Here is a 27,692-nt window from a genome sequence, read left to right as displayed (position 1 = left end):
CACCTGAGAACCAAAACACAAGTGAGACTCCAAGTTCCCAGATGGTGGCTACGGCCATAACAAGGACCTCCCAGACCACCAATAAAACAAAAGCACAAGAAAGACGATTCTGGTCTTTATTAGCAAGCCCAGCCTGCAGCTCCCCTGCCCACAGTTCAGCTCAGCCCAGCCAATGCGGACAGTGAGTCAGGGTCTCTGTGTGGGGCGGGAAGAGGTACCAGTGGTTCTACTCAAAACGTGTGCACCAGCTGGACTGCGGGCAGAGTCTGGACAATCTGGATGGAGGGTAGGCCCTGTGGGGTCATACCCCCAGGTGCAGCTCCAGCAGGGACCACTTGGACCATCTGGGAAGCAGGAGCCCCAGGGATGCCCGCTGGAGTAGAGGCTGGGCCCGGTGGTGGGGTCAGCAGCTGCAGTGCAGCGGTACCTCCCCCCACGCTACTGTTCTCCAGCAGGTCGGTGGCTGCAGCACTGCGGATGATGAGCAGTTTCTGTCCCGGTGGGCCAGGGGCTGGAGGCTCTGCCAGCCCTGGGGGTAGGGTCTCTACCTCCTGCACGCACAGCTGCGTCTGCTCCCCGTCAGCCCCGCTCAGCACTAGCACACTCTGCAACCCCTCATCCGTCTGCAGCGTCTCCAGGAGCACATCCTGGACCACACCTGTGCTGGCCTCACCATCACCAGGCTCCCCAGAGCCAGGTGCTGCCAGCAATTCCTCAGCTGCCCCACCTTGAACCACCAGCAAGTTAGGGGCCTCGGTGGCCACGGCTCCCCCACTGGAACTGGACAGCTGACCTGCCACAGGCTGGAGCTGGACCGTGGTCACCTCCTGGGCCGGCTGGAGCTGGACCGTGGTCACCTCCTGGGCCGGCTGGAGCTGGACCGTGGCCACCTCCTGGGCCGGCTGGAGCTGGACTGTGGTCAGTTCCGGCGCTGGCCGAAGGGGCTGGAGCTGGACCCCACTCACTTCCTGTGGCCCTGTCTCCCCACCCCCCACATTCTGCAGAACTATAAGGCTCTGCCCACCTGTGCTGGCTGTGGTGTTGCTCCCTCCCTGAACCCCCAGTCCCCCAGGGCCTGGCAGCCAAACGACCCCAGCCCCCTGACCAGCCTTCCCCACTGTCCCTGGGCCCTGCCTTGCACGGCTGCCCCCACCACCAGTACCAGAGGGAAGCAGGATGAGTTTGGGGGGTGCAGGTGGGGGCGGGGGTGTGGGGGGCTGGACGCTGCTGGGAATCAGCTGGAGGCCCTGTGCGGTCTGCACCAGGAGAAACGTCTGGGAATTGGGGGCTGCTGGGCCCAGCGGTGGGGCCTGGGCCGTACCCCCTGCCACCTCTAGGGAGAGTGTGGCTTGGAGGTGGGGGAGGACGTGGACATCTTGGGTAGCAGAAGGGGCTGGAGCGGCAGCCAGTGGGGCAGGGGGCTGGGGGCCGGCAGGGGGGACTGCAGAGCCAGAAGCGGTGTTGGCCGGGGCATGCGTCCTCAGGTGCCGCTGCAAGTAGGCGGCCATGACAAAGCTGCGGCCGCAGATGGGGCAGGCGAAGGGCCGTTCAGCAGAGTGCGTACGCTGGTGCAGCAGCAGGTTGGAGGAGTGCGTGAAGGTCTTGGGGCAGAGCGGGCAGCGGAACGGCCGCTCGCCCGTGTGCACGCGCTGGTGCTGCCGCAGGTTGGAGGTCTGGGCGAAGCTCTTGCCGCAGACACCACAGGCGTGGGGCCGCTCGCCCGTGTGCACGTGCCGGTGGCGCCGCAGGCACGACGTGTTGCGGAAGGCTTTGCCACACTCCCCGCAGGCATAGGGCCGCTCGCCTGAGTGCAGCCGCAGGTGGTACTGGTAGTGCGAAGACCACTTGAAGGTGAGTCCGCACTGGCTGCAGGTGAAGGCCCGCAGGCCCGTGTGCACGCGCTGGTGGATGGCCAGCAGCGACGAGCGCTTGAAAGCCTTGCCACACTCGCCGCACTGGTAGGGCCGCTCGCCTGTGTGATCCCGCAGGTGGTAGCGCAGTCCCGACGAGCCCTTGAAGGCTTTCCCGCACTCGGCGCACTTGTACGGCCGCTCCACAGAAGCGGGGGCGGGCGTGGGGGCCGGCGGGGCGGCGGCAGGGGCCAGGGGTTCCTGGGGACAGGTAACCTCAGCAGCCTCGGCCTGCGGGGGCGGGCGCCCGGCCGCGGCCTCTTCCACGTGGCACTGCTGGTGCGCCAGGAGGCTGGCCAGCTGCGGGAAGGCGCCGTCACAGCTGCCGCAGCGGAAGGCCTGCCCACCCGCAGCCCCGTGGCTGTGCTGGTGGCGGGAGAGGCCAGCCACCGTCCGGAACGACTTCCCGCAGGGTAGGCAGGCGAAGCCGGGGGCGGCGGCGGCGGCGGCAGGGGGCTGCGGCAGGGGGGAGGGCGGCGGCGGCGGCGGCGGCGGCGGCGGGGCGGCCTTGGGAGCCTCTGTGGGCGCGTCCTGGGGCGGCGGTGGGGGCGGCGCCTCCGGCCCGGGGCAGGGCTGGTGCTCCAGGAGCAGCTCCTCGCTGCCAAAGCCCAGCTCGCAGCCGTCGCAGCGGAACACCAGCTCCACCGTGGTTTCGGCCGCGGCCAGAAAGAGCTCGGGCACCACGGGCGGGGGCGCTGGCGGCGGGGGCGCTGGGGGGCTGGGGGGCTGGAGGTGCCGCTGCAGGTAGGCCTCGGGAACCAGGCCCTTGCTGCCAGGCTCCCGCGGGGGGGCGGGGGCGGCGCCGGGGGCGGGGGCAGGCGCGGCGCTGCCGTGGGTGCGCTGGTGCAGCAGCAGGTTAGAGGAGTGCGTGAAGGTCTTGGGGCAGAGCGGGCAGCGGAACGGCCGCTCGCCCGTGTGCACGCGCTGGTGCTGCCGCAGGTTGGTGCTCTGCGTGAAGCTCTTGCCGCACACGCCGCAGGTGTAGGGCCGCTCGCCCGTGTGCACGTGCCGGTGGCGCCGCAGGCTGGACGAGTTCTTGAAGGCCTTGGTGCAGTCCGGGCACGGGTAGGGCCGCTCGCCCGTGTGCTGGCGCAGATGGTACTGGTAGTGTGACGACCACTTGAAAGCCAGGCCGCACTGGCCGCAGGTGAAGGCCCGTAGGCCCGTGTGCACGCTGCGGTGGATCTGCAGCAGCGACGAGCGCTTGAAGGCCTTGGGGCAGTCGGGACACTGGTAGGGCCGCTCCCCCGTGTGGCCCCGCTGGTGATAGAGCAGGGCGGAGGAGCCCTTGAAGGCCTTGGGACAGTCGGGGCACTTGTAGGGCCGCTCTCCCGTGTGCGTGCGCTGATGGTGCAGGAGCCGAGATGACCAGCGGAAGGACTTGCCGCACTCCCCACACTCATACTGGGCAGAGGGAGCCGGAGCCACGGGGCCGGGCTTCTCCCCGGCCCCCTCTGCGGTAGAGGCCGGTGCCATGTCCGCGTGGGAGCCGACCATCACACCTGAGGAGGGATTCCCGGTCAGGGGAGGGCAGGCGGGGCCCCCCCCTACACCCACACATCTTAACCCCAAACCCACAGGCTGGCCCTTTAAGAGGCAGGGGGTGCCCCCTCCCCTTTAGAATGAGGGCTTTCTATGGTTCAGGCCAGCCCAGGGTGGAAGACTTTAGGTATGAAGAGGAAACTCAGAGCAAATTGGGAGAAGCTGGCCACCACTCTCGGCCTGTCCCGCAACCTGCAGGCCGTCTCCTCCAGTGGGCTGGACGGCTGGGTGTGGCCTTCATGAGGCCAGGCACTCAACGCCTCTAGCGACAGGCAGTGCCTTGATGAAGGCTGGGGTCTCTAGCGCCTGGCTTGGGATCCTTCACACTCTGTCTCAAAGACCTCATCCTCCACCCTGTCTCAATACTGGCTCACTGCCGGACCCTAGACCCCTTCACTGTAAACAGAGCCTCTGAGCACCCCACTCTACCACCACGCATCCTCCTCGACTGTTCCGTCTTGGTACCCTAACCCACAGTCCCTAGGCCCAACCAGATCTGTGATCTGAAGATTCCGCAGGCTCTGTGCCCTCCACCTCCAACCATGCCCCCACTCCCCCTCTCACACAGCACAAAAGCTGCTGGTGACTTGACCGCAACCTGCCCAGCCTCCATAGCCTTTTGCGTTCATGTCCACGAACATTAAGGCTCCCTCCCCATTTCCCTGAACTGCTCATCCTGTATTTCTCCGGTCCATTCACCCACCCCAAAGAGGTATACTCGGCTTGTTTCTTTTCCCCTCAAACCTCTCTCCTTTTCCCTCTTATTCTTAGCTGCTGACCCTGCCGTTGATCTTATCACCGAGAAGATAAAAGCAACCAGAAGAAAATGTTCCCATGTTCCAACCACTGCACTGGTGGTTCTCAAAAGGGGAACAGCATCTCCCCCACACCATCATCCCCGCCACCACACCCCCACACGCCCCCCAGGGGAACATCTTGCAATGCCTGAAGACTTTGGGTTGTCTAGTTGTGAACCGGAGGGGCGACGCCACTGACATTTAGCAGGTGGAAGCCAGGACTGCTGCTCGACACCCTACAAGGACCATACAGCCCCCCACAGCAAAGAAGAGTTGGCCCAAAATGTCAGCGGTGCTGAGGCTGAGAAAACCTGAACATGCTCTTCCACCTGCATGCCTCTGGGCCCAAAGACTGACTTCCCAGCCACAGCAATTTTCCTTATCTCCTGAATCATTCCCATTAGTGCAGGCACAAGGCCCCCCCCCCACACACCCTTGCCTAGTACCCCCTTTCCTCCAGTGTCCAGTGAACTCCCTCCATCTCCTCCAAGTCTTTGCTGAAATGTCACCTCAGGGAGGTATTCCCTGACCACCCTACCTAACTCTGCACCCCCCCCCAAATGCCTCATTCTCTTGTTCTGCCTTATTTTTTTTTTCTCCATAGGGCTTATCAACTTCTAACATACTTTATAATCAGAGTTTTCCAGTTTCAGCACTGAGATTTGGGGCTGGACCACCGTCCAGCGGTCTGTTTAGCAGCATGCCTGGCCTCTGCCCACTAGATGCGAGTGGCATCTTGGTCACTGAGTCCTAGCGCCTCACAGAGTGACTGCTCAGTGAATGTATCTGAATGAAAGCAAGCTGGGCATCCCCTTTGGACAGGCCGTAAAGATTCCCTTTAAAAAGATGAGTATCCCTCTTAAAATATAAGTCAGTCCTTTTAAGAGGCTCTCCCAGGAAGCTAGCTGCACATGCCTTTCGAAGGCTGGCATGCCTTAAACAGGAGACATCTGCGGTTTGGAAGAGTCGGGACCCAGCTTATCCAGTAACAGACCACACCCTTCCCTCAGGCCCCACTTCCCCTTTAAGAGGATGCTGCTACCGCACACCCATTTCCACCTTTGTTGAACTAAACTGGGGACTGCTTTGAAGCCACTAGGATTCAGAAGCCATTTCCTTCAATGTCTGGGGCACTGTCACCGGCCTTTAAAGAGAGAATTCTTTCTCAGGGAGAAAAAGCGGGAAGCTCCTGTAAGCTGTACAACCTGCCCCGCCCCCTTTAAAAATCACCTTCTTGCCCTTTAAGTGGGCGGGGCCGGCCCGGCGGACAAAAGTCGGAGGTGAAGCAGCGCACTTCCCTTTAAGGCATCCCTTCCGGTTTCACGTTCGCCGTTTCCCCAACGACTCCGCCCTCCGGTCCCTCCCCCCACCCCCACCCCTCCGGCCTCTCACCTGCGGCCCCGACCCGGGAAAGAGCGAGGGAGACCCAGCGCCTTCCCGCAGGGGTCGACGGGAAGGCGGGTCCCCGGCAGCGGCGGTACAGGAGTGGGGGCCGGGGAGGGGGCGGGGGCGCGCTCCCTCCCAACGGCCCCCGGCGCGAGGCACCCAACCTTTATCGGCGGCCTCTCGCGCACACAAACCCCGACGTCGCCGTCAGTGCGTCACGGTGCCACGTGCGCCGAGGCCCCGCCCCCGCCCCCCCATTGGCCGTCAGCTGTCGCGGTGCTCCCCTGAGCTGGTGGCGCGAGGCGTCCTGGGAGTTGTAGTTCTCCTGGGACGCGGACCACCCGGTTCTTGGGGTGGCTGTGGGGTCCGGTCTAAGGCCGGGGAAAGCTGAGTCGGGCCGCGGGGTCGCACGTTCACCTTCATTAGTATGGATTCCCTCTTGTCTGAGAATCCCTCCTCGGCACCGCGGTTCCTGCGCAGGCCTTGCCCACCAGGGGGTGTGGTCACCCCAGGCCCCCAGGTCCAGGCCCTCTGGGCTCCCATTTCCCCACTGGAGGAAACCGAAGTCAGCAGTGCTTCCCGCCCCGCAAGCGTCCCACTTGCTTGCGGTTCCCTGGAGTCTGTTTCGTGCTCGGGAGTGCAGCTGCTTGGAAACCTAGGGCACCAGGAACCCTGAGCCTCCTTCCCATCTTGGGGACTTATGGGAAGAGGGCTGTCCTGAACGCCTCCTCCCTCCTTCCTCACCAGCCTGGGCCTCTGAACCAAACTGACTTTTCTGTGCGCCCTCCAATAGGTTTCTGAACCATGGCACGCGTGACATTTGGGCCAGATGTTTGCTGTGGAGCTGTCCTCTGCCTTGTAGAGTGGTTAGCAGCATCCCAGCCTCCACCCGCTAGAGGCCTGCAAAATCTGGCAGGACCCTGTGGGGCTCCTGGGCACACAAGCCTTTCTGTGTCCCCCACTTCACTTCCTGCTTTTAGGGCATAAGCCTCAGCCTCCATGCCCTTCCCTGAGTTCCAAAAAGACAGGTGCAGACAGTTGCTATTCACAGAAGGGAGGGGATGCTGAGATGAGCAGTCAAGAAACAATAGTGCCACCTTGGCGCAAGGTCCTGGTTCCTCTTCAAGGAACAATATATAACAATATCTTTGAGTTCTTCTGTAGAACTGAAACCCTCAAGAAATGAAAAGGAGACCAGAACCAGTCCTGGGACCACTAAACACAAACTTTGAAGACTGGAACCTTGCAGCTACCCTGATCTTTATCTGTGGCCCTATTTTTTTTTTACTCCCAAACTATAAAACCACTTCCAAACTTCTCCCAAGGGAGGGCTCAGTCTTTAGGGCATTAACCTGCTGTGGCCTCCAAAGCAATAAAGCTATTTTTTTTTTTCATCTTTGCACAAAACTCTGTCTCTGCTTTTCTACCGGGCACCAGTGGACAGAGGCCGAGTTTCAGCACTAGCACTCCCTCCACAGCAGGCTCCCCTCCACCACACTTTATGACAGCTGTCAATTTCCCAAAAATCTCTGCTCCAAGGCAATCTCCCTCAGCCAGATGGCCACGGCCACGTCACCGGCTGTCCTTACCCATCGCTTCTCAACTCCTGCTGGAAAGCTCTTAGGTGGGGAACCTTACGTGCTCAGTGGCACTCATCTGTGGTCCATGACAGAGGGATGGGATCTGTCTTTGCCACCTAGCTGTCCCCAACAACCAATAAGGGGCCTGATTGGGCCCAGGTGGTACAATGTTGAGTGAGTGACTGTTTACAGCCTCTGGTATAGTTTCCTGAGGCCCCTAGGCAGGCTGGGATGCAGGCATGATCTGAGCTGTTGGACCTGTTTCTGCCCTTCAGGGTCTTTCAGAAATCTCAAGGGAAATCATGCATGTAAAACCCTTGGCTTCCAGCTCAGCCCAAACATTCCTTTTGCTTCAGCTTTTACCTCCCTGCCAGAGAAAGGCACTGGGCAGGATGTGCCAGCAGAGTGCCAAGCTGTTAAAGCGAAAATGGGAAGGATGGGAAGAGAGCTGCGGCCTGCCCCTGGGTCTGTGTCCATCGCTCCCAAACACAACAGGCCCCCCATCCTCGCGTAGGCTTGGGGATGGGGGAGGATCCCCTAGGAACGACTGGCTCCCCCTCTCTGGGCCTGGCGCCTCTCATTTTCCAAACAGCAGTAACACCCCTGGGGGGCTAGTCATGGGATGCCAACCCTGTCTGGCTTTCCAGGGCCATGATGGGAGGAGGTGTTGTCCCCCCCCACATCCTTGAGCTGGACCCCTCATGGACCCTCGTACGTGGAATCCTCTGTGTAGGCCTGCCAGGGACACCATGGGCCTTCCCCTAGACAGGCCAATGACACATGTCACAGGAAGTCCTCAGAGGCACCCAGTCCAGGCCCCATAGTGTCCAGACCCTCAGTGCTGGCCCAGGACCCTCCCACCATCTTTCCCTGAGAACTGGGACAGCAATGGGGGGCCGGGGCAGGGGCCACAAAAGTTCAGTCCCAGTGAGTTTACAAAATCTGCAAGGGGTGAGGGGTGGCAATAAACAAGGTATACCAAGGAGTTCCTGTTATGGCTCAGCGGGTTAAGAACAAGTATCCATGAGGATTCAGGTTGGATCCCTGGCCCTGATCAGTGGGTTAAGGATCTGGCATTGCTACAAACGATGGCTCAGATCTGGTATTGCTGTGGCTGTGGCTGTGGCCTAGGCCAGCAGTTGCAACTCCGATTCAACCCCTAGCCTGGGAACCTCCATATGCCACAGGTGTGGCCCTAAAAAGACGAAAAAAAAAAAAAAGGCATAGTAGATGCCACACATCCTATGGTATGTGCGCATAAGCTTCTCAGAGGAAGATAACCGCAGACAAGATGGGCATGGGGGCATGTGCAGGGCTGGGGGCTGTCGGTGAGGGCTCAAGGTGGGCCCAAGCCCAAGTGTGGACATTCGTGTGGCTGGCCGACAGCTCCCCACCTTGGGTGCTTCTGGGGGGACCGACCCCCTCCAACTAGATCAGGCGTCATTCCTGCCCCAGTCTCTCTGAGCCCCCAGGGTGCCAGCCAGAAGAACCATTCTTCCCAGGCAGCAGGGCTGGGAGTGGGGACTGCAGTCTCTAAAGGTGGCCAAGACCTACCCAGCCCTTCCTAGGGACCTAGGTTGTCACTCAGGCCCATGTGTGCGTGGATGGATGTCTGTCTCTCTACCCCCATCCCAGAGCTGTCAGCCAAAGAAGGACTGTCAGCGGTGTGCACCCCTCTCCTGAGGGAACAGGTGAAGGAGAGGAGAAACCCTGGGAGGAGTTGGGGGGCCTGGCCCTTTTCTCTTCCCCACTCACCCCCCTACCTGCCCCGCCAGCCACACTCTAGGTAGTGGTGGGGGAGGGTGTCCCAGGCTCTGGGACAGTCCAGCTCCAAGGTGGCTTGACCGGAAGCAGAGTCTGGGCCCTGCCCCCCTTGATTACAGAGCGGGGAGAGGGCTTGAGTCCCACTCACCCTGCCCCCACCAATGCTCCCAGACCCCACATGCCTGAGCCCTTCGACCAACCGCCCTTCCCTCTGGAAGCGGGGGGGCAGGGGGGATGGCCTGGTGCCTAGCTGTGTGGACATTCGATTCTGGTTTTGGCCACTCGGGCCAGCACCTTGCAGACAGCACAGCCTGCGCTCACTAGAGAAGAGAGAGTCAGGGGCTGGGGACACCTGGGAGAAAAGACACCTCTCCCCAGAACACCCCCCCCAACCCCCAAGGGGAGGTCTCTGGAGCAAAGATAGGACTCCCAGGGCCAGAGGCTAAAAATGAAATATCCCTTTTCACACAAGTGGAGTAAAAAGAGCAGAGAAGCACTTTAGGCAAGGGCAGCGTGGGCAGGCAAGAGAAGCCCCCAGGCGAGGGCTGTCGGCCGCCCCAGCCCCAGGAGAAGCCAGCCCAGGGGCCAGCCTGTGCCTCCCACAGACTAAGGATGCTCCTTTCTGACATCTGTGACTCTCAGAGGGTGCCCTGGCCTACCTGCCACGCCCCCCCCACGTGGAAGGGGCACCAGCCAGTTCACTAGAGGGGTGCTGGGGGCAGGGGTGGTAAATAAAGTCTCAGGTCTGCTGGCCCCAGGCATGAGCCGCAGAGTGATGTGCGTCCTGCAGCCACTGGCATGGCCAGGACAACAGGCTGCCCGGGGCGTGGGAAGCAGAGAAGACGCCTCCCCGGCCTGCGGGGAACCACGGCCAACTCCCGCCTGTGTGGGGAAAACAGACCCCTCTGCTTTAAGTACAGAAATGTGGACAGGGACAGAGACACGTCACATCTCCTCCCAAGAGTGGATGCCACCTTCCGTGATGATCCCCAGGGACATGCCATTGCTTTCATCTTTTTGTTTTCTCTTTATAGGGCCACACCCACAGCATATGCAAGTTCCCAGGCTAGGGGTCAAATCAGAGCTGCAGCTGCTGGCCTACACCAGAGCCACAGCAACACAGGATCTGAGCCGCGTCTGCAACCGACACCACAGCCCATGGCAACGCCAGATCCTTAACCCACCGAGGGAGGGCAAGGACTGAACATGCATCCTCATGGATACAAGTTGGATTCTTAACCCACTGAGCCACAGCAGGAACTCTGACATGCCCTAGTATAGCAGGCCCCTGTCTTTCAGGGCACCTCACTCCTGTGATGGGTTCTGTTACATGGCAAAGTGTTTTGTTGTTGTTTTGTTTTGTTTTTGTTTTCTTTTTAGGGCTGCACCTTCAGCATATGAAGGTTCCCAGCCTAGGAGTCGAATCGGAGCTGTGGCTGCCAGCCTGCACTACAGCCACAGCAATGTAGGATTCAAGCTGAATCTTCGACCTACACCACAGCTTACGGCAACGCCGGATCTTTAACCCACTGAGCTAGGCGGGGATTGAGGGATTGAACACACATCTTCATGGATACTAGGCAGGTTCTTTTTTCTTCTTTTTAGAGCTGCACTCATGGCATATGGAAGTTCCCAGGCTAGGGATCAAATCAGAGCTGCAGCTGCCAGCCTACACTACAGCCACAGCAATGCCAGAACCCTAACCCACTGAGCAAGGCCGGGGATTGAACCTGAGTCCTCATGGATCCTAGTCGGGTTCGTTACTGCTGAGCCACGATGGGAACTCCATGTTCCATGGCAAAGTCGAAGGATCTTGGCAGGTGCTCTCAAGGGTCGTTGTCAGTTGAGCTCGAGTTCATTAAAGGGAAATGTGATGGGTAATCTCATGTGTTACCTTCGCTGGACCACAGGGTGCCGAGTGGTTAAACACGATTTCTGGGCGTGTCTGTGGGGCGTTTCCAGAAGAGTCAGCATTTGGCTCCGTAGACTGGGCAGAGCCGATGGCCTCCCCATGCGGGTGGGTATCAGTCCATCCACTGAGGACCTGGACAGAACAAAAAGGTGGACGGAGGCCGAATCCACCATCTGCCTGACTGAGCTGCGACCTTCATCTTTGTCTGCCCTTGACACTCTTGGCTCCTGGGTCTTCACACCCCGACTGGAACCTGCACCATCAGCTCTTTGGTTCTCAGGCCTCAGAATGACACCCCTGGCCTCCTGGGCTCCCATCTTGCAGACAGCAGATCACGGGGCTTCTCAGCCTCCTTAGCTGCATAAGCCACTACCTTACAGATCTCTATGTAATATATATAATCTCTTTCTACTGATGGATGGAGAGAGAGACCCTATCGCAACTGTTTCTCTGGGGAATACTACTAATACAGGAAGGTTTTGCTGGGTGGGCCTGGGCTAATCAGGTGAGATCGTTAAAGTTGGGTCTGGAGGTCAGAGCTGTGGAAATCAGCAATTTTCCTCCTGGCCTTGAAGACACCAGCTTCCATGGGCTCTACAGATGCAAGGAAATGAATTCTGCCATGCAAGCTTAGCAGAGGGCCCTGACCTCAGCCTCATGAGACCCTAAACCAAGGCCCCAGCGCAACTGTGGTACCTGGACTCCTGATCCACAGGGAATGTGAGAAAATTAGTATGCATACTGTGGTTTTTTTGTGAGTGTTTTGTAGGGTTTTTTGGTGTGAGTGTTTGTAGGTTTTGGAGGCATGTGGAAGTACTTGGGCCAGGGATCAAACCTGCCCCACAGGTGCGACCTGTGCCACAGGTCAGGCAATGCCAAGGCAATGCCAGATGCAAGGGAGCTTCATACATCTTGGTCTAAGCCACTGTATGGTGGTAATTTGCTGTGCAACATTGATGTCTAATTCACTTCTTGTGTTAGTTTGCTCAGGCTGCCATGACAAACTGCCACAGACTGGGTGGCTTAAACAACAGAAACTTATTCTCACTATTCTGGAGACTAAAGGTCAAGACCAAGGGGTCAGCGGGCTGGTTCGTCCTTGGCCGCGCTCCTTGGCTTGCAGACATCCGCATCTCCCTGTCCTCACACCGTCTTCCCTCTGCCCCCGGCGGTGTCCAGGTTTCCTCTTCCTACAGGGGCACTAGGCACACTGGGCTAATGACCTCATTTTGACTTAAACGACCTCTTTTTTTTTTTTTTTTTTTTTTGTCTTTTAGGGCCGCACCTGCAGCATATGGAAGTTCCCAGGCTAGGGGCTGAATCAAGCTGTAGCCAATGGCCTACGCCAGAGCCACAGCAACGTAGGATCCGAGCCGCGTCTGCGACCTATACCACAGCTCATGGCAACGCCGGATCCTTAACCCACTGAGTGAAGCCGGGGATTGAACCTGCAACCTCATGGTTCCTAGTCTGATTCGTTTCCCCTGTGCCACGACGGGAACTCCTTAACCCACTTCTTTAAAGACCTGATCTGACCCAGGCACCTACGGTCAATTAATCTTTGACAAAGGAGGCAAGAATATACAATGGGAAAAAGACATTCTCTGGGGTTCCCGTCGTGGCACAGTGGAAACGAATCTGACTAGGAACCATGAGGTTCCTCCATATGCCACAGGTGCGGCCCTAAAAAGCCAAAAAATCAAAAGAAAAAAAAAAAGACAGTCTCTTCAGCAAGCGATGCTGGGAAAACTGGACAGCTCCATGTAAATCAATGAAACTAGAACACATCCTCACACCATGCACAAAAAGAAACTCAAAATGGTGTAAAGACTTAAACAGAAGGCAAGACACCATCCATCTCCTAGGAGAGAACATAGGCAAGACATTCTAACATCAATCGTACAAATGTTTTCTTAGGTCAGTCTCCCAAAGCAATAGAAATAAAACCAAAAATAAACCTATGGGACCTAATCAGATTTAAAAGCTTTTGCACAACAATGGAAACCATAAAAGTAAAAACAAAAAGACAACCTACGGAAGGAGAGAAAATAGTTTCAAACGATGCAACAGACAAGGGCTTAATCTCCAAAATAAAAACAACTCATACAACTTCAAAGCAAAAAAATAAACACCCCTAGTACTTCTGTGGTGCAGTGGGTTAAGAAGCTGGTATTGTCACCGCAGCAGCTTGGGTGGCTACTGTGGCACAGGTTCAATCTCTAACCAGGGAACTTCCACAAGCCTCAGGTGTAGCCCAGAAACCCCCCCCCAAAAACAAAAATACCACTGCAGACTTGCTTAAAATATGTCATGGAGTTCCCGTTGTGGCTCAGCGGGTTAAGAATCCATTAAGGATCCAGTGTTGCCGTGAGCTGTGGTGTAGGTGGCAGACGTGGCTCAAACCCCATGTTGCTGTCTGTGGCTGTGGCATAGGCTGGCAGCTTTAACTTTGATTCGACCCCTGGGAACTTCCACATGCTGCAGGTGAGGCCCTAAAAAGCAAATAAATCAATAAATAAATGGAGATAGAAAAAAAAAAATGGAGTTCCCGTCATGGCTCAGTGGTTAACGAATCTGACTAGGAACCATGAGGTTGCAGTTCGATCCCTGGCCTCGCTCCGTGGGTTAAGGATCCAGCATTGCCGTGAGCTGTGGTGTAGGTCGCAGACGCAGCTCGGATCCCGCATTGCTGTGGCTCTGGCATAGGCCGGTGGCTCCAATGAGACCCCTAGCCTGGGAACCTCCATGTGCCACAGGAGCAGCCCTAGAAAAGGCAATAAATAAATAAGTAAATAAAAATGGGCAGAAGACCTGAATAGACATTTCTCCAAAGAAGACACACAGATGGCCAACAGGAACGTGAAAAAATGCTCGATGTCACTAATTATCGGAGAAATACAAATCAAAACTGCGCGGAGGTAACATCTCACAGCAGTCAGGTCAGAGTGGGCATGATTAGTAAGTCTACAAATAACAAGTGCCGGCGAGGATATGAAAAGGGAGCCCTCCCACACTGTTGGTGGGGATGCACATTGGTCCAACCACTACAGAAACCAGTACGGAGGTGTCTCAGAAAACTAATCAGAGAACCACCGTATGACCCAGCAGTCCCACTCCTGCACATCTATCTGGAAAAAACTTTCACTGCAAAAGATACATGCACCCCTATGTTCATGGCAGCGCTACTGACAATAGCCAAGACGTGGAAACAACCTAAATGTCCATCGATAGACGAACGAGGTACGTATACACTATGGAATGCTTACTCAGCTATAAAAAAAGAACAAAATAATGCCATTTGCAGCAACATGGATGGAACTAGAGACATGTTAAGTGAAGTCCGAAGGATAAAGACAAATACCATATGACCTCGCTTATATCTGGAATCTAATATATGGCGCAAATGACCCGATCTACAGAAAACTGAACTCCAGGACCCAGACCACAGCCTGTGGATGCCCAGGGGGAGGGGGAGGAGTGGGCTGGACAGGGAGGTCGGGGTTAGTGGATGCAAACGTTTGCGCTGGGAGTGGATAAGCCGCGAGATCCTGCTGCACAGCATAGGGAACTCTCTCCAGTCACTTGAGATGGAGCATCGTGAAGGGTCATGCGAGAAAAGAACGGGTATAGACGTATAACTGGGTCGCTCTGCTGCATGGCATAAATTGACAGAACACTGTAAATCAGTTATAATAAAAAATTTTTTTTAAAAAAAAAGACTTGATCTGTGAGCCATCTCATTCCGAGCTATGGTGGTTAAGACTTCAAGGCGTGAGTCTGGGAAGATGCAACCTGGCCCACTGCTCTTCTCAGAAGAAAAGCTGGGAAACAAGTGTGATGGGGCCGCCCTCTGAGTTATGGGTTGGGGATACCGGGCACCTGCCACCTGTACATTTTTACAATTGATTTTATAGGGAACAAAGTCCCTCTGGGACCAGGCTGGAGGGGTGGAGACAGGCAGGGACAAGCCTTATCTGGGCTCCGGGCCTGGCTCTGACCCCTCAGTGCCCCCCTCCCCACACTAGAGAGGGATTTAGGGGCAAGGTCTCCACGTTCCAGGGATAGCGAGGCCTGCATAGGAGGTCTGGGGCAGGGCCCCGAGGCCTGGGCACCACCCCTGTCCCAAACCCTCCGTGGCTCCCCACCACGGTACCCTCAAAATCCAGCTCCTGCCTGGCCCATGACGCCCTGCCTTCTGGCCCCTGTCCCCTTCTCTGATTTCACCTCTGCCCATCACTCCCCGCCTCTCACTCTCTCCAAGCTCGCCGCTGCCTCAGGGCCTTTGCACTTACTGAGCCCTCTGCCTGGGAAGCTCCTGTCTGTCACTCTCTCTCTCTTCTTTTTTTTTTTTTTTTTTTGGCCCTGCCCGTGGTATGTGGAAGTTCCCAGGTCAGGGGTTGAATCTGTGCCACTGCAGCGACCCAGGCCACTGTAGTGACAACAGTGGACAAGCCACTGAGTCACAAGAGAACGCCTGCCATCTCTTCCATCAGCGTCGCAGGACAATTACCACCTTCTCAGAGGGGGCTCCCCTCCTCCCCCGCACAAAACAGCACCCTCCCCATCCAGCCTCCACCTTACTGTCCAGTCTTAGCATCTTCGCAGCACATACAGAACCCTGATTTCCTGCAGACAAAGGTCTCCCTCCCAGAATCCTACAGGGACAGACCGTGCTTATCTTGCTCACCCCTGCATCCTTGGTCTCTGCACACAGTAGGTGCTCAATAAACTCTCGGGATTAAATGATTAAATGCACTCCCCCCCATTACAAGGGCTGGGATAGGAGAAAGGAGCCTGTGAACACCTCTCATATCTGTAAATGCGGGTCCTGCACAGACATCAGATGAAGCCGGCCCTCCGCTGTGGGTGACTCTTATGGACGGAGACCGGGAGAAAGTGGGAGCCACACACACTGAGTGCCACCGCAGCCCGGCCACAAAGCACCAGCCTGGGATATTGGTGCCCCCTGGTGAAGCATCCCAGGCCAGAGCCTGCCGCCGGTGGCCCCGGGGTGCATCAGAGGCTGGTCTGGTAGTGGGACAGAGCTGGCCCATGAATGATGCTCTTGGCTCCTGAAGGCTTGGATGTGAGCTTGCTGCTGGAGCTGGGCTAGCAAAGGCCCGGCCATGCAGGGACAGCCCTTGCCCGGCCCCCTGATCTTCAATCCTCCAGACATCTGGGGTCCACTGGCACCGGTCCCTTGCTAAGGGTCCCTGAACTCTCCCCTCTGGGCCTGGGAGCAACAGAACAGGACAGGAAACCTTCCAGGTGATCCCACAACACCACACGTGTGTCCAGGACATGTGCAGACACACACACACACACACACACACACACACACACACACACACACACACACTCAACCTGCCTAGACCAAGACAGAGATGCATTCAAAGTCTGAGAGACACTTTTTTTTTAGGGCTGCACCCGTGGCATATGGAAGTTCCCAGGCCAGGGGTCAAATCAGAGCTATAGCTGCCATGCCAGCCTACACCACAGCCACAGCAAGGTGGAATCTGAGCCACATCTGCAACCTACACCACAGTTCATGGCAACACTGGATCCCTGACCCACTGAGCCAGGCCAGGGATGGAACCTGCCTCCTCATGGATACTAGTTGGATTCGTTTCCTTTGTGCCACAACGGGAACTCCTGAGAGACACTTTAGAGATGGTGACAGAGCCAGACCTGGTGAGAGGAGCCAGGGGAACCTGGATGGTGGGAGGGGAATGAGAGACGCAGTGAAAGGAGAGCGGCAGACGACCCTGGGAGGGGCAGAGCAGGAGAGTGGGGTGATGCAGAGACCGCACCCGGGGAGTCATGGAGAGGTGGTGGCTGGAGAGGCCAGGGTGGAGCCCAGGAGGCCTGTGATGTGCCCACAGGACACCCGATGCAGCAGGCCCCCACACCTGTGCCCACACTGCCCTGGCCTCAGCTGTGGCGTGGGAAGAACGGCAGTCAACGCGTTGGAGCCGTGGCTGGCAAGGGCCACACTGGGCATCTGGTCGACCAGCTGCTGGCCTCACCACATACTCCCAGGTAACTGGACCTCTGGCACTCTCCCTGGCTGCCTGCTGCTGGCACGATCATCTTCACCACACGGGCTGTCACACTCAGAGCCCGCTGCGACCATGCCTCAGCCTGCCTGGTGGCCCCCACCCCAAGCCCTGCACCTAGCCGCACTTCTTTTGCTGCCCACTGGGCAGCTGCTGCTGTGCCAACACTGCCGGTGGCACTGCTGGAGAGTGGGCAGGGCTGGGAAGCAAAGGCATGGTCTCAGCCTGCGCTAACTCAAGTTCAAAGCCCAGCTTTGCGGCTTACCTGCTGTGTGAGCTCGGAGAAGCTGCAGAGCCTCAGTTTCCCTTCTGTGCTACCTTCTTATCCCAATTTTACCAGTGAATAATGAAAACTTAAATCAAGACACAGGGGAGTTCCTGTCATGGCGCAGCAGAAATGAATCCAACTAGTATCCATGAGGATGAGGGTTCGATCCCTGGCCTTGCTCAGTGGGTTGGCAACCCAGTGTTGCTGTGGCTGTGGTGTAGGCTGGCAGCTATAGTTCCGATTCAGCCCCTAACCTGGGAACCTCCATATGCCACAGGTGCGGCCCTAAAAAGCGCCCCCCTAAAAAAGACAAAAACAAAAAACAAAAAACAAAAAACTAAGACACAGGATTTTCCAAGTGGTGGCACTGAGATTTTTTTTTTAATTATTCCATAACATGGAGTTCCTTGGTGGTTCAGCACGTTAAGGATCCAGCTTTGTCACTGCTGTGGCACGGGTACAATCCCTGGCCCCGAGACTTGCGTATGCCGTGGGTTTGGCCAAAAAAAAACTGTTCCATGACTTTACATCACCTCACATCTGGTGGCTCCTGTTTCAAAAGGACTCCTATGTATATTCTCTTCTTGAGCCAGAGATGGTTGTCTGCCAGGGTTTTTGTTATAATTTGCTACTGGTAATTTTATCAGGGGATCATTGGAGGAAAAAATAATATTTATAGTAAATTACTTAGAAATATGCTTTAATATTTAACAAGTATGAGAGTCTTTAGAAAGTTCTTCGTGTCCCTCCTAAGGGCTTTTTCCCTCTGAGGGCTGAATCCCAGCTTGGCTGCTTTGACCTTGGGTGAATGTCCCTGACCTCAGCTTCTCCTTCAGGAATCCAGGACACTGATGCTTTCCTCTGAGTGCCCAGGGGAGGGGGCTCTCACCGAGCATCAGGTTGGGGCCTGGGCACTTGGGGGCGCAGGAGACATCCTCACCGTTCTAATTGTGCCTCCGTCTGCCAGGATGCTGGCGGCGCCCGGGGCAGCCCAGGCTCAGCCTCAGCGGCTGCAAACATGGCCCAGCTCACTGGGGAGCCTGGGAAGAGCCACCCCTGGGGCCAAGCCTCTCCTAATCTGCAGAACGTGGAACCATGTGACTCAGGGGGCAAAAGGGACGTTGCAGGCACAGTGGTGTCAAGGACCGTGAGACCACCCAGCGAGTCCTTACAAGAGGGAGACGGGAAGGTCAGAGTCAGAGGGAGATGGGACAACAGAAGCAGAGGTCGGAGTGATGCTTTTTGGAGGCAGAGGAAGGAGCCACAAGGCAAGGACTATGGGGGACCTCTAGCATTGGGAAAAGACACAGGAACAGATTCCCCTCTAGAATCTCCAGAAGCAACACCTTGATTTTAGCCCATAGAACCCACCTTGGACCTCTGACCCCCAGAACTGCAAGAGAGTCAAGTGCATGGTTCTAAGCCACTAGGCTGGTGATCATGTGTTAGGACACCCACGGGACGCTCATACGCCTCCCAACACAGCCTCCCCGGGCAAACGCTGAGATGCCCCCTCCCCCACCAGCAGAGACCAGCTTCCCCCATTCTGGCCACCACCACTCCCAGCCTCTCCTCCCTGCCATGCACCAGCCCATTCTCTGCCTCTTCCCAACACCATGGGTCCCCCGTCCATCAGTCAAGCGCCTTAGTGGAAACCACACCCGTGTTTTTCTCTTCCCCTCTGGCCACAGCCTGACTGTACCAATGTCACCCACCTGAGCAACCAGCCCACAGATGTCCCCCCACTCCTCCCCCCGGCTCATGCAGAAGCTCAGGTATGAAACAGGGTTTGGGAGCCACTCCCCTGCAGGTTGGAAGACCTTGGGCAAAGGCAAGTCGCGATCTGAGCCGCAGTTTCCCCAGGACGCTGGGCCTGGAGCAGAGGGAGGCAGGGAGCCATGGGCAGGTGTGCCTGGAGGGGGTGGGCAGATGCAGGGTGTCTGCCCCACAGCCGGAGGCTCCCAGCAGGCCTCCCTCCCGCCTGACCCGAGCCTCCCCCTGCCGCCCCTCCCCCTCTGCAATTACGGGTCCTCCACGATTGCTAATCTTGCTAATCTTGCTAATCGGGCGGTTGACTCTACTCCTGGCCTTGCTTCCCTAACGAGGGCTTTGTCCCCTTAATTGGCCATCTCCAGGGGCTTTTCTCTGCCCCCTCACCTACGCTGCCCCATCTCAGATCCCAGGCCCAACTATGTGCTAATTGGGTCCTTGTGGAGGGCACATCAGAAGACCCCGCCCTCCCTGTCCCCTCGCCTTCCTGTGTCAGGCGCCTACCTACAGGTTCCTCAAACCTCAGGGTCCACTCTCGGGAGGTGAGGTAGGGACAGGGCGAGGGCACAGGAGGGAGGCGCTGCAGCGTCCCACTGACCCTCCCCAAACCCATCTCTCTTCCTGTCCCCCTCCCCTCCCCAGCCCTGGGCCCCGGCCCTGGCAGCCCCTCTCTCCTCACAGGTTTGGGAAGCAAGAATCTCATAGGAACATACTCCAGATAACCCCAGCCATGCACCCCGGGGCTCCAGCAGCCCCTGGAATCTCCGAGCCTGGCCCTCTGGAGCTGTGTGCCTTCGTGAGCGGGGCAGCCGCCCACATGCTGCGCACTCTGCACCCCCGGCGGACCCGGCCCCCCAAGAGGAGGCCCAACCACAGGAGGTTCCTGCACAACCAGATCTGCAGGTGAGGGGAGTGGGAGGTGGATGAGGGGGAGGAGGTGGGGCTGGAGTCCTTGGCGTGGGGGAGACCAGGCCCTGAGACTGCAGAGGGACGTGCACCCCGAGGCTGGATGCAGTCAAAGCCCAACACGCATTCATTGGGTGCCGACTGTGCCACACCCCAGAGACCCATCCCTCTGGAGCTGACGAAATTCTCTGCCTCCGGGGAGCTTGTGATGCAGAGGGGAGGCAGCTGGTGAGGGACAGACAAAATAAAGAATCACACCACAGCAGTCCCCATCGTGGCGCCACGGAAATGAATCCGACTAGGAACCATGAGGTTGCGGGTTCGATCCCTGGCCTTGCTCAGTGGGTTAAGGATTCAGTGTTGCCGTGAGCTGTGGTATAGGTTGCAGACGCGGCTCGGATCCCGCGTTGCTGTGGCTCTGGCGTAGGCCAGTGGCTACAGCTCTGATTCGACCCCTAGCCTGGGAACCTCCATATGCCTCAAAGTGGCCCTAGAAAAGGCAAAAAGACAAAAAAAAAAAAAAAAAGAATCACACAAAAAGCCAAACACCTTGAAGAGCTGATGCTGCGTGGAAGGAGCCAGACACAAAGGCCACCATTGCCTGATTCCAATCCTGTGAAATATCCAAATCAGGCAAATCCATGGAGCCAGAAAGCAGATGAGTGGGTGCCAGGGCTGGGGGAGGGAGGGAGGGGGAGAGATAGCTCATAGGTATGGGTCTCCTTCCGGGGTGATGAAACGTTCTAGAACTAATTAGAGGTGGTGGTTGCACAACGTGAATGTCCTAAGTGCCACTGACCTGCACACTTTAAGATGGTTTAAATGATGTAAATCTTACCTCCATTTTTATGGACCGTATGGTGTGTCTGACAGTGGTAAGGGCTGCAGAGGCTGTGCTGGGGGAGGGTTGGTATTTTAGGGAAGGGGCTGGGAAGGCCTCCCTGAGGAGGCCACACGTGAGCAGAGTCCTGAGGGAGATGAGGAAAGGAGCCCGTGGACATCTGAGGAGAGCACTGCAGGAGGGGGACAGCAGGTGCAAGGCCCTGAGGCAGGAACGGCCCCGGTGTGTCTGGAGACCAGTAAGAAGGTGGGGTGGCTGGAGCAGAGCGAAAGGGGGAGGGAATTCGGTTCCAGAGAAACAGGTGCCTGACTGTGGAGACCTCGTGGGGCTCTGAGCTGGGCTGTGGTGGGATGTGAGGACCCCTCAGGCTGTTGGGCGGAGATCAGATCGCGCAGCGGCAAGGGCGGACTTGAGAGGCCAGGAAGGAGGCTACCACACTGATCCTGGCGAGGGGATGGTGGTGGGGCAGACCAGGATGGGGATGGGGGTGTGGGGACAAGGACCAACTCTAGGGCTTTTTGAAGGCAGCGTCTCTCTAACCTGCACACCACACTCGGCCCCTCTCCCGCTCATGTACGTCCCCCAGCTCCTCAGCGCCCTTAGGACAAAGGCTCCGTTCCCCTTGCCAGCCTCAGCTCCCCCTATAGCCCTTCACCCTTCAGCCTCTGGGCCTTTGCACATGCTCTTCCTGGCTCTGGGAATGCGGATGGAGACCTCTGCCCCTTCAGGTCTCTGCTCAGCCTGTCCTTCTCACACCCACCTGGTGCCACCCCACCTTGCCCTGCGCTTTCGCTTCACCCTGCAACAGTCACTTTTTTTTCTGCCACGATTACAGCACATGGACATTCCTGGGCCAGGGATCGAACCTGCACCAGAGCAACAACCCAAGCTGCTGCAGTGATAGTGCCAGATCCTTAACCCACTGTGCCACAAGAGAACCCAAGGAGTCATTTTTTCCCTCGTATTATTTAGTTTTTTTTCCGCTGTACCGCCTGGGGACCAAGTTCCTCTTACTTGTATACATTTTCCCCCACCCTTTGTTCTGTTGCAACATGAGTAGCAAGTCGTCATGTTGACAGCACCTGCTGTATGCCAGGCGCACTGTTCTAAGTCCTTGACACGCCCTCTGCCTCAGTGCTCCCGGCAACCCCGCCGTAGGTTGTCTTTTCTCTCTGCTATGGACAAGGAAGCTCAGGGAGGTGTGATGGTCTGCCCAAGGCTCCACAGAGAGCTGACATAACCCCAGGCCGTCTGAGCGCAGAGCCCGCGCTCTGGGCCACTGTGCGGCCCTGCCGGGGTGCAGCATCTCAAGGATTTGATGACGGCGATGATGGCGAGGAGGAGGAGGGCGTGATGGCCCTGGTGGTGGTGGTGAGGGTGAGGGTGAGGGTGGCGTGCCAGTGGTGACGATGGCGAGGAGGAGGAGGATGCTGATGGCAATGAGGATGAAGACAAGGATGAAGATGAGGAGGATGGTGAGGAGGAGGAGGAGGATGAAGATGAGGAGGATGCTGATGGCGACGAGGGTGCTAAGGGTGACGATAAAGAGGAGGAGGAGGAGGAGGGTGGTGATGCTCGTAGCTAAAATTTACCTGACGCTTAGTACGTGCCTGGCACTGTTCTAAGTACTTTAGTTTTAACTCACATACTCACATACAGTGAGGAGGAACTCATTAACCCCTGACAGGAACCCTAGGAGGTAGGTGCTCTTATAACTCTCTTATTTTATTTTATTTTTCAATCCCTGACTGGAACCCTAGGAGGTAGGTGCTCTTATAACTCTTTTATTTTACTTTACTTTACTTTCTTTTTCTTTGCTTTGCTTTGGTTTTTAGGACTGCATATGGAGTTTCCCAGGCTAGGTGCTGAATTGGAGCTGTAGTTGCTGACCTACACCCCAGCTCACAGCAAGGCCGGATCCTTCACCCACTGAGCAAGGCCAGGGATCGAACCTGCGTCCTCACAGATGCTCGTCGGATTCGTTAACCACTGAGCCGTGACGGGAACTCTTACCCTTGTTTTTTAGATGAGCACCCTGAGGCACAGAGAGGCAAAGTGATTTGCCCAAAGACCTGCATTTCTGTAAGGAGGTGGCTCCTCCCACTTGGCCCCGGATCGTGCCCCAGGAGGTGTGCCAATGCCAGCTGCTGGCCTCCCAGGCTCCTTGTCTGACCCCTGCTTCAAAGGGCCAACTTCTCTGTGGTAGCACCTCAGACATCCCTGCCCCCATACCTGGTTCTGCCATATGCTCCACAGAGACCCAGGCCACCAGCCAGTGGCCTGGAGGGCAGCCCAGGTAGCTCGGAAGCAACTGCCATGGGCATCAAGCTCAGCCTGAGAAGATCCAGGTCAGAGGCAAGCTCTCCTCAGCATCTTCCCACCCACAGGCTCCTCCTCCCTCCCTGCTCCCTCAGGCCCTATTCCCTCAGGAACACCCTCCCACCTATGCTATGGATGTTTAACTTTCGGGAACATTTTTCAAACCTGCAGAAAAGTCAGGACAGTCGTCTGATGCAGCATGACTCAAAAGGTGGTCCCTGGACCAGCCACATTAGCATCTCAGCATCAACTGGGCATGTTAGAAATGCAAATTCTCGGACTCCGCCCCAGACCTGCAGGACCAAAACTCGGGCCCAGGAACCTCTGTTTCTACAAGTCCTGCAGGTGTCCTGTTGTCCGCTCAAGTTTGAGAGGCATTGCCTATTTGGTCGCTCATGTATCATCGCACAGATTCTGCTGTCCAAAACATAGCATATTTCCTTCATCTGAATGTTCAAACTCTTGAGAGTAAATCGCAAATGGCACGACTCTTGAGCTCTAAACACCATTTATACTTAAGTTTGTTCAAGTCAGGGACCATACATGGCACGTAGTTGTTGTGAATCCTTTTTTTTTTTTTTTCTTTTTTTTTTCTTTTCCTTTAAAGGGCCGTACCCACTGGATATGGAAGTTCCTGGGGCCAGGGATTGAATCTGAGCTGCAGCGACAGCAACATTGGATCCTTAGCCCCACTGCACTGGGCTGGAGATCAAACCCACACCTCCACAGCAACCCAAACCACTGCAGTCAGGTTCTTAACCCACTGTGCCACAGTGGGAACTCCAGTTGTGCATCTTAAGTCAGTCCTCCCCACACGGTTTCTCTGTCATTGAACCTGACCTGTCACGGCTGAAAACTTTCCCTGGCACACGACTCAGAGCATAACTATCCTCCTCAGCATCAAAGACAGTCTCAGAGCGGCAGCTATCACTGACTTATTTAAGGGCCAGATACTTTTTTTTTTTCTTCACATGGTAAAACATACATAACGTAAAATTCACTATTTGGGCCATTTTAAAGTGCACAATTCAGGGGCGTTTTGAAAATTCATAATGTTTACACCCATCACCCCCATCCAGTTCTGGGACATTTTCATCACCTCCAAAGGCAACGCGGCACCACCCGTTAGCATTCTCTCCCCATCCTCCCTCCCCCAGAACCTAGTAACCACCAGTCTGCTGTGTCTCCTGGGGTTTGCCTGTTCTGGGCATTGCCTAGGAACCATCACACAGTATCAGATACTTTTTGGGTTTTTTACAGCTGCGCTTGCGGCATATGGAAGTTCCCAGGGCCAGCGGTCAGGTGGGAGCTGCAGTTGCCGGCCTACACCGCAGCCACAGCAACACTGCATCTGAGCTGCATCTGCAACCTACGTCGAAGCTCACAGCAACGCTGCATCCTTCACCCACTGAGCAAGGCCAGGGATTGACCATGCATCCTCACGGACACTGTGTTGGGTTCTTAACCCACTGAGCCACAACAGGAAATCCCTCAGATACGTGCTGGGGGTGGGGGGGCCTGCAGCCACAGCATGTGGAAGTTCCCAGGCCAGAGACTGAACCCGCACTGCAGCAGTGACCAGAGCCACAGCAGTGACAATGCCAGACCCTTAATGGCTGAGCTACAAGGGAAATACAAGTTAGCCTTTTTTTTTTTTTTTTTTTTTCTTTTTTTGGCCTCACCTTTGGCATTGGAAATTCCCCAGCCAGCGATGAAACCCACACTGGCCTAAGTCACAGCTGCAGCAACACCAGATCCTTAACCCACTTAAGGGGGAACTTCCACGTTAGTCTGGTTCTGAATTTCATTTAAATGGAGTCACATAGTCACTGATTTCTTTTCTTCTTCTTCTTCTTCTTTTTTTTTTTTCCCTTTTTAGGGCCACACCTGCATATGGAAGTTCCCGGGCCAGGGGTTGAATCATAGCTGCAGCTGCCAGCCTGCACCACAGCCATACCAACACTGGATCCAAGCTTCATCTGCAAACTACACCACAGTTTGTGGCAATGCGGGATCCTTTACCCACTGAGCGAGGCCAGGGATCAAACCCACATCCTCATAGATCCTAGTCAGTTTCATTTCTGAGCCACAAAGGGAACTCCACGTAGCAGCTGATCCTAAGACGCATCACTTTTGTTCCACAGTATGTTTTCGCTTTAATCTGCTAGCGCTTCCACAATCAGACACCACAGACTGGATACAACAGACACGCACTTTCGCCTGATGCTGGAGGCGGAAGTCTGAGATCAAGGTGTCGGCAGGGAGAGGCCTCTCTCCGCGGCATCTCACACGGTCATCCCTCTGTGTGCCCTATTATCCTTTCACCGGATGAGGGACCTCCCAGATGATGTCATTATAACTTAATCACCTCTCTAAAGACCCTATCTCCAAATACAGTCACATTCTCACATTTTAATCCTGGGGGTTAAAACTTTAAAATGTGAACTTCAGGGGGACACAATTCCGTCCCTAGCAGTTTGTGCGATTTGCCTGTATTGCTACCGAGGGGGCAGGAATACTGAGGGGAGACCCGTGCAGTAGCTACTGAAGTCATCCAGGTGGGAGGGGGGGCTGGGGGACCCCACCCAGGGTTGGTGGAGAGGCGGATTCGTAACTGTCTAGGAAGTAGAATCCGCAGGGCATCACTGCTCTCATGGCACTCTCAGTCCAGTGCGCCTTTGTGTGAAACAAATATATTTTCTTCGGTCACCTCTGCAGCATATAGAAGTTCCCAGGCTAGGGATCGAACCTGCACCACAGCAGCAACCCAGGCCACTGCAGTGACAACACCAGAGCCTTAACCTACTGCACCACAAGGGAACTCCAAGAAAATTTTTAAAGGCATCCTTTTCTTATGATATGTTTTAGGTTTATATGTTGGAATACATATAGAATGCATTTATATGGTGGTCATAATAAACCTAAATGTCAAAAAAGTGGATAGTGCTGGACTAGATGTGCTGCCTTGTGCAGTACACAAACTTCACACCTGTTCAGAGCTTCCCTATGAATGGGGTTAGAAAGACTGAATTGTCAGACTCAAGAAAATGGACCCAGGGGCAGAGACACTAGCAGAGAAAAGAAAAATGGGGAGGGAGAGAAAGGACAAGCCCCTCCTAGGATAGCAAACAGGGCAGGAATCCTTCATGGTCACCCAGCTAATGCCCATCTCTCCCTGCAGGCAGTTTGACAAGATCGAAGCTGCCACCCAGCGCCTGGCCATGTCCATCCTGTCTCAGGAGGCGCCTCCCCAGAGACCGCTGCCCCGAAGGCCACCCCTGCCACCTCCATCCCCTTTCCTGGGGGTGGCCTGTGCTGTGGCCCCCATGGAGGCACCCCACGCCAGCCCCAGCCTGAGTCTGGCTGCCCTGGGTACCTCCACCCTCGACCTCTTTGATGACATTGTGCTGGTCCCAGAGTGTCCCTCAGTGCCATCCGACCTGTTCCACTGTGTGGGGGGCCAGCCAGAACCGAGGCAGGATCCACACTTCTTCAGTCCCCTGCTCCCTTATTCCCTGAGGGGAGGGGATGAGCTCTTGGCTCCTGGAGGGGTCTGGGTGGGCAGGCAGGAGATCTCCCAGGGGATCTCTGAAGGCTGGGGACCTGCTCCCCCATGATACCCAACCACAACTCAGCCCAGGCTCCCAGACAACCAGAGCCCCCCCACCATGACAGCTCTTCAGCTGCACACACCCCCTGCCCCTGCCAGGAGTCCCATGTCCCAGTCACTCCCCTGCTGGCAGCCCCTCGGAAAATGAACCAAGCCCAGACTCCCACCTCTGACCATGGCCTCGTGGGTCCTCTCCTAGGTCCAGTGCCCCACTACAGCCACTTGGGGCGGGGATGGGGGCTCCGCGCCTGTGCACTCTCTCTCTGCCCCCTCGCCCAGCTTCTTCCTTCTTTCTTCCTAGCCCCACCTCCTTGGCAACTGTCCTTCCCGGTCCCTCTTACCCTGGTTCATCTCTGCCCAGTGTCTGGTCTACTTTAACTTATTCCCAAAGACTTGTCGATCACCTACTACATGCCAGGCCCAGGTTTCGGTGCCGAGGATTCAGAAGTGAATAAAACAGACAAGATCACTGCCCTTGTGGACTTCACATGGGGTGGGGGTGGGGGTAAAATGAGGGGACTGAAAATAAATGCACACCCACACATCTCTTTTTCCCCCGCTTTTCGGCTGAACCTATGGCACACTGAAGTTTCGAGGCCAGGGGTCAAATCCAAGCCACGTCTGCGACCTACGCGGTGGCTTTCAGCAATGCTGGATCCTTAACCCACGGAGCGAGGGTGCTCACAGACAATGCTCGTCCCTAACCTGCTGAGTCACAATGGAAACTCCTCCATACATTTTTTAAACGCAAGATAAATTTCCAATTCCAGACCACAATTAGGTTTGTGAAGAAAATAAAACAGCAACCAGATTGCGGGGCCACTTGATGTAGGGTGGTCAGAGAAGACCCTGAATGACAAGAAGGAGCTGGCCCTGTGCAAGTCTGGTATTCCAGGCAAAGAGACTAGCTCGGGCAAAGGCCCTGGGGTGGGACACTGGGGGAACAGCAAAGGAGGCCAACGTGTCTGAAGTGGAGCGCATGGGAAGAGGTGAGGTCGAGAGGCTGACAAAGGCGACTATGAATTGGGAGA

General features: G+C 56.3%; 2 protein-coding genes across 11 annotated transcripts in view; one reads left to right on the top strand and one right to left on the bottom strand.

The window, feature by feature from the left end:
- Positions 1 to 102: 102 nt before the first annotated feature.
- ZNF628 (zinc finger protein 628) overlaps positions 103 to 27,692 on the bottom strand; it is a 66,170-nt gene continuing 38,580 nt past the window's right edge. The window contains exons 1-3 of one of the 9 annotated variants that reach the window (XM_084962155.1): positions 10,874 to 10,990; positions 3,377 to 3,412; positions 103 to 3,325 (exon numbers count right to left, since the gene is read on the bottom strand). In XM_084962155.1, the coding sequence (XP_084818281.1) occupies positions 231 to 3,325; positions 3,377 to 3,407 (3,126 nt within the window). In that variant the 5' untranslated portion in view covers positions 3,408 to 3,412; positions 10,874 to 10,990 and the 3' untranslated portion in view covers positions 103 to 230. Of the gene's footprint in view, positions 3,413 to 5,479; positions 5,861 to 6,052; positions 6,154 to 10,873; positions 11,000 to 27,692 lie in introns of those variants that run through there. The other 8 variants (XM_084962152.1, XM_084962154.1, XM_084962153.1 and 5 more) reach the window with 8 other exon arrangements.
- On the top strand, positions 2,252 to 27,130 carry C6H19orf85 (chromosome 6 C19orf85 homolog). Of its 2 annotated transcripts, XM_084962173.1 has the most exons (3): positions 2,252 to 2,323; positions 19,628 to 19,888; positions 26,233 to 27,130. In XM_084962173.1, exons 2-3 carry the CDS (start codon positions 19,716 to 19,718, stop codon positions 26,666 to 26,668), a joined length of 609 nt encoding a protein of 202 aa, XP_084818299.1. In that variant the 5' UTR covers positions 2,252 to 2,323; positions 19,628 to 19,715; the 3' UTR covers positions 26,669 to 27,130. The 2 variants fall into 2 exon arrangements, 1 of the variants encoding a protein (XP_084818299.1); XR_014806751.1 differs by lacking the exons at positions 19,628 to 19,888; positions 26,233 to 27,130 and adding an exon at positions 4,224 to 4,364.

Source organism: Sus scrofa, chromosome 6 (genome assembly GCF_054392235.1).
Source record: "Sus scrofa isolate SSC_HxYL_T2T_F1_AM1 chromosome 6, Sscrofa_HxYL_maternal_Yorkshire_Landrace_v2.0, whole genome shotgun sequence".
Lineage (NCBI taxonomy): Eukaryota > Metazoa > Chordata > Mammalia > Artiodactyla > Suidae > Sus > Sus scrofa.
Note: the sequence above shows the minus strand (reverse complement) of the source record. Positions and strands in the feature narration are given on the sequence as shown.

Excerpts from the sequence above, each read along its gene's own strand:
- C6H19orf85 (XM_084962173.1), top strand. The coding sequence starts at position 19,716 with ATGCACCCCGGGGCTCCAGCAGCCCCTGGAATCTCCGAGCCTGGCCCT. Across the intron at positions 19,889-26,232 it reads CTGCACAACCAGATCTGCAG|GCAGTTTGACAAGATCGAAG; the intron begins GTGAGGGGAGTG and ends CTCTCCCTGCAG.